The sequence below is a fragment of the Taudactylus pleione genome, unplaced genomic scaffold (genome assembly GCF_031769625.1).
Source record: "Taudactylus pleione unplaced genomic scaffold, aTauple2 ptg000267l, whole genome shotgun sequence".
In the NCBI taxonomy this organism is placed as follows: domain Eukaryota; kingdom Metazoa; phylum Chordata; class Amphibia; order Anura; family Myobatrachidae; genus Taudactylus; species Taudactylus pleione.
This window is the reverse complement of record NW_028284669.1, coordinates 3,517,457-3,527,706: the sequence shown is the minus strand read 5'-3', so window position 1 is coordinate 3,527,706 and position 10,250 is coordinate 3,517,457. Positions and strand designations below refer to the sequence as shown.

The following is a 10,250-nucleotide window of genomic DNA, read 5'->3' as shown; positions in this document are numbered from 1 at the left end:
AGGAGGCACTGACTATACCTGCAGAGGTGACAGGAGGAGGAGGCACAGTGAGTGTGTACGTGATGCTGGGCGGTGAGATAAATCCTCTGACACAGCAGCTCCTTATCTCAGCCTCATATATAGCTGCTCAGCACGTTCCCCCTCATCACCGTACACACAGGACCCGGAGCCTCAGCCAGGACCCATCACAGCGACCGCTGCCATATACCCCCTGCACCCGGCACACAGCTGACACCCCGGACCCCGGGCACCCCCCTCCCCCGGGCACACAGCTGACACCCCGGACCCCGGGCACCCCCCTCCCCCGGGCACACTGCTGACACCCCGGACCCCGGGCACACAGCTGACACCCCGGACCCCGGGCACCCCCCTCCCCCGGGCACACTGCTGACACCCCGGACCCCGGGCACACAGCTGACACCCCGGACCCCGGGCACCCCCCTCCCCCGGGCACACAGCTGACACCCCGGACCCCGGGCACCCCCCTCCCCCGGGCACACTGCTGACACTCCGGACCCCGGGCACCCCCCTCCCCCGGGCACACAGCTGACACCCCGGACCCCGGGCACCCCCCTCCCCCGGGCACACTGCTGACACCCCGGACCCCGGGCACCCCCCTCCCCCGGGCACACAGCTGACACCCCGGACCCCGGGCACCCCCCTCCCCCGGGCACACTGCTGACACCCCGGACCCCGGGCACCATGGGCCGCTACACCGGGCAGACCTGCCGCCTCATCTCCATGCTGGTCATCACCGTCATCTTCTTCGTGGCGGAGCTGGTGTCCGGGTACCTGGGAAACTCCATCGCCCTCATCTCCGACTCCTTCAACATGCTGTCCGACCTGATCTCCCTGTGTGTGGGCATCACCGCCTCCCGGGTGTCCCGGCGCCGCAGCAGGGGCCCGGGAGCCACCTATGGTTACCCGCGGGCGGAGGTGGTGGGCGCCCTGTGCAATGCCGTCTTCCTCACCGCCCTCTGCTTCACCATCCTGGTAGACTCATTGCTCCGCCTGGCCACGCCCCAGAGGATCGACAAGGCGGAGCTAGTGCTGATCGTGGGGGCCCTCGGCCTGGGGGTCAACATCGTTGGGCTGCTGGTCTTCCAAGACTACGGCGCATGTGTCCGCTTCTTCTCCAGGCGCAAAGGTGGCGCAAAGTGTGAGCTCAGTGACCCCCCGAGGAGCGCGGAGATCGGCCAGGGGCCCGGGGTCCCTCTGGACAGCAGAGCAGGTGCCTTTCGGTTATTTCACCGGGGTCTATGGGGTGATGGGTGAGAGGTATTGGGGGGGCTTTCCATGCTGGTACTTCTAGTTCCATCTATATAAATGTCTAACCATTGTACCATATTGCCATATGGGTGCAGCAGGGGGTTAATGGTCCCAGTAAGTACTGGTGGCTGTTATCTCTGAGCACTCACAAAGTCCAGTCCTGAGCCTGAGTGATAAGTGTGAGGCTGGCAGCCATAGGCATCCTCTGTATGAGTGGTAGGATATAGCTATGTACTATAATGTACTGGACCTGGACTCATGAGGTCCATGATATTACATATTACATATTATATAGAGTATTGGTTGGGTGTTTGCTCACACAGAGGAGCATATCCAATTGGCATCCAGGATTTCCAAACAAATTTTGCAGCCATTCCGACCAATTTTCGCGGGTTTGTGCACTCCCGATACCCTCGGTATCCAGTTGAAAACAATTGGTCGCAAAAAATAATTTCGTGCAAATCCTGCTTGAAAATGTAAAAAAAAAACATTGGGTAACAGTAATAATGGTTATTATTGTCCCAAAGACAAAAAAAAAAATGCACAAATCATCCATTTAAGTAAAAAATTGATAAAAAGCAAACGAATAAAATGAAAAATGCAAAAAAAAAAAAAAACTGTAGAAAGAAAAGTGATTTTGAGGTAATTTTAGGTCAATAAAAAAATACAAATAAAAAAAAAAATTATATTACACTGTGTATATATATATATTATAGCAATTTTTTTTATTTTTTTGTTAGCATGAATTGACAAAAAAGTTTATTTTGGTTTAATTTGGAGTCATTATTGGTTTTAACAATGAAATAATGACATGCATTTATCGGACCAATTAGGCTAACTGAAAACTTTCAATTGCCTAATTAGTCATTAAGAGTGTATAGTTTGGTTGTTTGGTCACACGGAGTGTATAGGTTGGTTGTTTGGTCACACGGAGTGTATAGGTTGGTTGTTTGGTCACACGGAGTGTATAGGTTGGTTGTTTGGTTACATGGAGTGTATAGGTTGGGTGTTTGGTTACATGGAGTGTATAGGTTTGGTGTTTGGTTACATGGAGTGTATAGGTTTGGTGTTTGGTCACGGAGTGGATAGGTTGGTCAGACAGAGTGTACAGTTTGGGTGTTTGGTCACACGGAGTGTATAGGTTGGTTGTTTGGTTACATGGAGTGTATAGGTCGGGTGTTTGGTCACACGGAGTGTATAGGTCGGGTGTTTGGTCACACGGAGTGTATAGGTTGGTTGTTTGGTCACACGGAGTGTATAGGTTGGTTGTTTGGTTACATGGAGTGTATAGGTTGGTTGTTTGGTTACACGGAGTGTATAGGTTGGTTGTTTGGTTACATGGAGTGGATAGGTTGGTTGGTTACATGGAGTGTATAGGTTTGGTGTTTGGTTACATGGAGTGTATAGGTTTGGTGTTTGGTCACGGAGTGGATAGGTTGGTCAGACGGAGTGTACAGTTTGGGTGTTTGGTCACACGGAGTGTATAGGTTGGTTGTTTGGTTACATGGAGTGTATAGGTCGGGTGTTTGGTCACACGGAGTGTATAGGTCGGGTGTTTGGTCACACGGAGTGTATAGGTTGGTTGTTTGGTCACACGGAGTGTATAGGTTGGTTGTTTGGTTACATGGAGTGTATAGGTTGGTTGTTTGGTTACATGGAGTGTATAGGTTGGGTGTATGGTCACACAGAGTGTATAGGTTGGTTGTTTGGTTACATGGAGTGTATAGGTTGGGTGTATGGTCACACAGAGTGTATAGGTTGGTTGTTTGGTTACATGGAGTGTATAGGTTGGTTGTTTGGTTACATGGAGTGTATACGTTGGGTGTATGGTCACACGGAGTGTATAGGTTGGGTGTATGGTTACACGGAGTGTATAGGTTGGTTGTTTGGTTACATGGAGTGTATAGGTCGGGCGTTTGGTCACACGGAGTGTATAGGTTGGGTGTATGGTCACACGGAGTGTATAGGTCGGGTGTTTGGTCACACGGAGTGTATAGGTCGGGTGTTTGGTCACACGGAGTGTATAGGTCGGAGCAATTTTTTTTATTTTTTTGTTTGCATGAATTGACGAAAAAGTTTATTTTGGTGTAATTTGGAGTCATTATTGGTTTTAACAATGAAATAATGACATGCATTTATCGGACCAATTAGGCTAACTGAAAACTTTCAATTGCCTAATTAGTCATTAAGAGTGTATATTTTGGTTGTTTGGTCACACGGAGTGTATAGTTTGGGTGTTTGGTCACACGGAGTGTATAGGTTGGTTGGTTACATGGAGTGTATAGGTTGGGTGTTTGATTACATGGAGTGTATAGGTTGGGTGTATGGTCACACGGAGTGTATAGGTTGGGTGTATGGTTACACGGAGTGTATAGGTTGGGTGTATGGTTACACGGAGTGTATAGGTTGGTTGTTTGGTTACATGGAGTGTATAGGTTTGGTGTTTGGTCACGGAGTGGATAGGTTGGTTGGTTACATGGAGTGTATAGGTTGGGTGTTTGGTTACATGGAGTGTATAGGTTGGGTGTATGGTCACACGGAGTGTATAGGTTGGGTGTTTGGTCACACGGAGTGTATAGGTTGGTTACATGGAGTGTATAGGTTGGGTGTTTGGTTACATGGAGTGTATAGGTTGGGTGTATGGTCACACGGAGTGTATAGGTTGGGTGTATGGTCACACGGAGTGTATAGGTTGGGTGTATGGTCACACGGAGTGTATAGGTTGGGTGTATGGTCACACGGAGTGTATAGGTTGGGTGTTTGGTTACACGGAGTGTATAGGTTGGTTGTTTGGTTACATGGAGTGTATAGGTTTGGTGTTTGGTCACGGAGTGGATAGGTTGGTCAGACGGAGTGTACAGTTTGGGTGTTTGGTCACACGGAGTGTATAGGTCGGGTGTTTGGTCACACGGAGTGTATAGGTTGGTTGTTTGGTCACACGGAGTGTATAGGTTGGTTGTTTGGTCACACGGAGTGTATAGTTTGGGTGTTTGGTCACACGGAGTGTATAGTTTGTGTGTATGGTTACACGGAGTGTATTGGGAAAGACCGGTGGCTGCAGTTTTATAGGCTACTCTGTTCCCCATCAGAAAGAAATCCAGGCTCTAAAATAGGCATTATTATTCTTCATTTACTAGCTTCATATTATGGGCACTGTATTCACCCCTCAGGTTATAGTATTTGATGATAGGATGAATTTATACTGTGTATTTCTGACATTGCTGAAACAGATTTTGTATCTTTGTGTTGCATTTTGTTAAGCTGATTTGTCTTCTGTTTGTAGAATTTATACACAACACAGCGTTTCTTCTTTGGCTACAGGTGATTCTTTAGAAGATGATCCCGACCTGGAGGATGGGAATGATCAGAGCAATAATAAAGCAGCTGCCCTGAATATTAGAGGTAATCCAGGTTATTTCCGATACTCTCAGATACACTGTGGTCCAAACATAGGAGCCAGAAAACACATCTCAGAGACTTAGGTCAGGCCAGTGGCAGTATGACAAGTATCTTCTACAGCCCAGATGGCACGCACGGCCTACCCAGCTACAGCCCAGATGGCACGCACAGCCTACCCAGCTACAGCCCAGATGGCACGCACAGCCTACCCAGCTACAGCCCAGATGGCCAGTGCCCTCCTGTCACACAATATAGCAGCCAGTGCCCTCCTGTCACACAATATAGCAGCCAGTGCCCTCCTGTCACACAATATAGCAGCCAGTGCCCTCCTGTCACACAATATAGCAGCCAGTGTCCTCCTGTCACACAATATAGCAGCCAGCGCCCTCCTGTCACACAATATAGCAGCCAGCGCCCTCCTGTCACACAATATAGCAGCCAGTCTCCTACTGTCAAACAATATGGCAGCCAGTGCTCTCCTGTCACACAATATAGCAGCCAGCGCCCTCCTGTCACACAATATAGCAGCCTCCTGTCACACAATATAGCAGCCAGTGTCCTCCTGTCACACAATATAGCAGCCTCCTGTCACACAATATAGCAGCCAGTGTCCTCCTGTCACACAATATAGCAGCCAGCGTCCTCCTGTCACACAATATAGAAGCCAGCGCCCTCCTGTCACACAATATAGCAGCAAGTGCCCTCCTGTCACACAATATAGCAGCCAGCGCCCTCCTGTCACACAATATAGCAGCCAGTCTCCTACTGTCAAACAATATGGCAGCCAGTGCTCTCCTGTCACCCAATATGGCAGCCAGTGCCCTCCTGTCACACAATATAGCAGCCAGTGCCCTCCTGTCACACAATATAGCAGCCAGTGTCCTCCTGTCACACAATATAGCAGCCAGTGCTCTCCTGTCACACAATATAGCAGCCAGCGTCCTCCTGTCACACAATATAGCAGCCAGCGCCCTCCTGTCACACAATATAGCAGCCAGTCTCCTACTGTCAAACAATATGGCAGCCAGTGCTCTCCTGTCACACAATATAGCAGCCAGCGCCCTCCTGTCAAACAATATAGCAGCCTACTGTCACACAATATAGCAGCCAGCGCCCTCCTGTCACACAATATAGCAGCCAGCGCCCTCCTGTCACACAATATAGCAGCCAGCGCCCTCCTGTCACACAATATAGCAGCCTCCTGTCACACAATATAGCAGCCAGCGCCCTCCTGTCACACAATATAGCAGCCTCCTGTCACACAATATAGCAGCCAGTGTCCTCCTGTCACACAATATAGCAGCCAGCGTCCTCCTGTCACACAATATGGCAGCCTCCTGTCACACAATATAGCAGCCAGCGCCCTCCTGTCACACAATATAGCAGCCAGTCTCCTACTGTCAAACAATATAGCAGCCAGTGCTCTCCTGTCACACAATATAGCAGCCAGTGCCCTCCTGTCACACAATATAGCAGCCAGCGCCCTCCTGTCACACAATATAGCAGCCTCCTGTCACACAATATAGCAGCCAGTGCTCTCGTGTCTCACAATATAGCAGCCAGTGTCCTCCTGTCACACAATATAGCAGCCTCCTGCCACACAATATAGCAGCCTCCTGTCACACAATATAGCAGCCTCCTGTCACACAATATAGCAGCCAGTGTCCTCCTGTCTCACAATATAGCAGCCAGCGCCCTCCTGTCACACAATATAGCAGCCAGTGCCCTCCTGTCAAACAATATAGCAGCCAGTGCCCTCCTGTCACACAATATAGCAGCCAGTGTCCTCCTGTCACACAATATAGCAGCCAGTGCTCTCCTGTCAAACAATATAGCAGCCAGCGCCCTCCTGTCACACAATATGGCAGCCAGTGCCCTCCTGTCACACAATATGGCAGCCAGTGCCCTCCTGTCACACAATATAGCAGCCAGTGCCCTCCTGTCACACAATATAGCAGCCTCCTGTCACACAATATGGCAGCCAGTGCCCTCCTGTCACACAATATAGAAGCCAGTGCCCTCCTGTCACACAATATAGCAGCCTCCTGTCACACAATATAGCAGCCAGTGCCCTCCTGTCACACAATATAGCAGCCTCCTGTCACACAATATGGCAGCCAGTGCCCTCCTGTCACACAATATAGCAGCCAGTGCCCTCCTGTCACACAATATAGCAGCCTCCTGTCACACAGTATAGCAGCCAGTGCCCTCCTGTCACACAATATAGCAGCCAGTGCCCTCCTGTCACACAATATAGCAGCCAGTGCCCTCCTGTCACACAATATAGCAGCCAGTGTCCTCCTGTCACACAATATAGCAGCCAGTGCTCTCCTGTCACACAATATAGCAGCCAGCGTCCTCCTGTCACACAATATAGCAGCCAGCGCCCTCCTGTCACACAATATAGCAGCCAGTCTCCTACTGTCAAACAATATGGCAGCCAGTGCTCTCCTGTCACACAATATAGCAGCCAGCGCCCTCCTGTCACACAATATAGCAGCCTCCTGTCACACAATATAGCAGCCAGCGCCCTCCTGTCACACAATATAGCAGCCAGCGCCCTCCTGTCACACAATATAGCAGCCAGCGCCCTCCTGTCACACAATATAGCAGCCTCCTGTCACACAGTATAGCAGCCAGCGCCCTCCTGTCACACAATATAGCAGCCTCCTGTCACACAATATAGCAGCCAGCGCCCTCCTGTCACACAATATAGCAGCCTCCTGTCACACAATATAGCAGCCAGTGTTCTCGTGTCTCACAATATAGCAGCCAGTGTCCTCCTGTCACACAATATAGCAGCCTCCTGCCACACAATATAGCAGCCTCCTGTCACACAATATAGCAGCCTCCTGTCACACAATATGGCAGCCAGTGCTCTCCTGTCTCACAATATAGCAGCCAGTGTCCTCCTGTCTCACAATATAGCAGCCAGCGCCCTCCTGTCACACAATATAGCAGCCAGTGCCCTCCTGTCAAACAATATAGCAGCCAGTGCCCTCCTGTCACACAATATAGCAGCCAGTGTCCTCCTGTCACACAATATAGCAGCCAGTGCTCTCCTGTCAAACAATATAGCAGCCAGCGCCCTCCTGTCACACAATATGGCAGCCAGTGCCCTCCTGTCACACAATATAGCAGCCAGTGCCCTCCTGTCACACAATATAGCAGCCAGTGCCCTCCTGTCACACAATATAGCAGCCTCCTGTCACACAATATGGCAGCCAGTGCCCTCCTGTCACACAATATAGCAGCCAGTGCCCTCCTGTCACACAATATAGAAGCCAGTGCCCTCCTGTCACACAATATAGCAGCCTCCTGTCACACAATATAGCAGCCAGTGCCCTCCTGTCACACAATATAGCAGCCAGTGCCCTCCTGTCACACAATATAGCAGCCTCCTGTCACACAATATGGCAGCCAGTGCCCTCCTGTCACACAATATAGCAGCCTCCTGTCACCCAATATGGCAGCCAGTGCCCTCCTGTCACACAATATAGCAGCCAGTGCCCTCCTGTCACACAATATAGCAGCCAGTGCCCTCCTGTCACACAATATAGCAGCCAGTGCCCTCCTGTCACACAATATAGCAGCCAGTGTCCTCCTGTCACACAATATAGCAGCCTCCTGTCACACAATATAGCAGCCAGCGCCCTCCTGTCAAACAATATAGCAGCCAGTGTCCTCCTGTTACACAATATAGCAGCCTCCTGTCACACAATATAGCAGCCAGTGCCCTCCTGTCACACAATATAGCAGCCAGCGCCCTCGTGTCACACAATATAGCAGCCAGTGCCCTCCTGTCACACAATATAGCAGCCAGTGTCCTCCTGTCACACAATATAGCAGCCAGTGCCCTCGTGTCACACAATATAGCAGCCAGTGCCCTCGTGTCACACAATATAGCAGCCAGCGCCCTCCTGTCACACAATATAGCAGCCAGTGCCCTCCTGTCACACAATATAGCAGCCAGCGCCCTCGTGTCACACAATATAGCAGCCAGTGCCCTCCTGTCACACAATATAGCAGCCAGTGTCCTCCTGTCACACAATATAGCAGCCAGTGCCCTCGTGTCACACAATATAGCAGCCAGTGCCCTCCTGTCACACAATATAGCAGCCAGTGCCCTCCTGTCACACAATATAGCAGCCAGTGTCCTCCTGTCACACAATATAGCAGCCAGTGCTCTCCTGTCACACAATATGGCAGCCAGTGCCCTCCTGTCACACAATATGGCAGCCAGTGTCCTCCTGTCACACAGTATGGCAGCCAGCGCCCTCCTGTCACACAATATAGCAGCCAGTGTCCTCCTGTCACACAATATAGCAGCCAGTGCCCTCCTGTCACACAATATAGCAGCCAGTGCTCTCCTGTCACACAATATGGCAGCCAGTGCCCTCCTGTCACACAATATAGCAGCCAGTGCCCTCCTGTCACACAATATAGCAGCCTCCTGTCACACAACATAGCAGCCAGCGCCCTCCTGTCACACAATATAGCAGCCAGCGTCCTCCTGTCACACAATATGGCAGCCTCCTGTCACACAATATAGCAGCCAGTGTCCTCCTGTCACACAATATGGCAGCCAGTGCTCTCCTGTCACACAATATAGCAGCCAGCGCCCTCGTGTCACACAATATAGCAGCCAGTGCCCTCCTGTCACACAATATAGCAGCCAGCGCCCTCGTGTCACACAATATAGCAGCCAGTGCCCTCCTGTCACACAATATAGCAGCCAGTGTCCTCCTGTCACACAATATAGCAGCCAGTGCCCTCGTGTCACACAATATAGCAGCCAGTGCCCTCCTGTCACACAATATAGCAGCCAGCGCCCTCCTGTCACACAATATAGCAGCCAGTGCCCTCCTGTCACACAATATAGCAGCCAGCGCCCTCGTGTCACACAATATAGCAGCCAGTGCCCTCCTGTCACACAATATAGCAGCCAGTGTCCTCCTGTCACACAATATAGCAGCCAGTGCCCTCGTGTCACACAATATAGCAGCCAGTGCCCTCCTGTCACACAATATAGCAGCCAGTGCCCTCCTGTCACACAATATAGCAGCCAGTGTCCTCCTGTCACACAATATAGCAGCCAGTGCTCTCCTGTCACACAATATGGCAGCCAGTGCCCTCCTGTCACACAATATGGCAGCCAGTGTCCTCCTGTCACACAGTATGGCAGCCAGCGCCCTCCTGTCACACAATATAGCAGCCAGTGTCCTCCTGTCACACAATATAGCAGCCAGTGCCCTCCTGTCACACAATATAGCAGCCAGTGCTCTCCTGTCACACAATATGGCAGCCAGTGCCCTCCTGTCACACAATATAGCAGCCAGTGCCCTCCTGTCACACAATATAGCAGCCTCCTGTCACACAACATAGCAGCCAGCGCCCTCCTGTCACACAATATAGCAGCCAGCGTCCTCCTGTCACACAATATGGCAGCCTCCTGTCACACAATATAGCAGCCAGTGTCCTCCTGTCACACAATATGGCAGCCAGTGCTCTCCTGTCACACAATATAGCAGCCAGTGCCCTCCTGTCACACAATATAGCAGCCAGTGTCCTCCTGTCACACA

The 10,250-nt window shown here is 50.9% G+C and overlaps 1 protein-coding gene across 1 annotated transcript in view; it reads left to right on the top strand.

Moving 5' to 3' along the window:
• Window positions 1-567: 567 nt before the first annotated feature.
• Window positions 568-10,250, top strand: part of LOC148513923 (calcium/manganese antiporter SLC30A10-like) — a 115,523-nt gene continuing 105,840 nt past the window's right edge. The window contains exons 1-2 of the mRNA XM_088481228.1: window positions 568-1,231; window positions 4,591-4,671. Of these exons, the coding sequence (XP_088337354.1) occupies window positions 703-1,231; window positions 4,591-4,671 (610 nt within the window). The 5' untranslated portion in view covers window positions 568-702. The remainder of the gene's footprint in view (window positions 1,232-4,590; window positions 4,672-10,250) is intronic.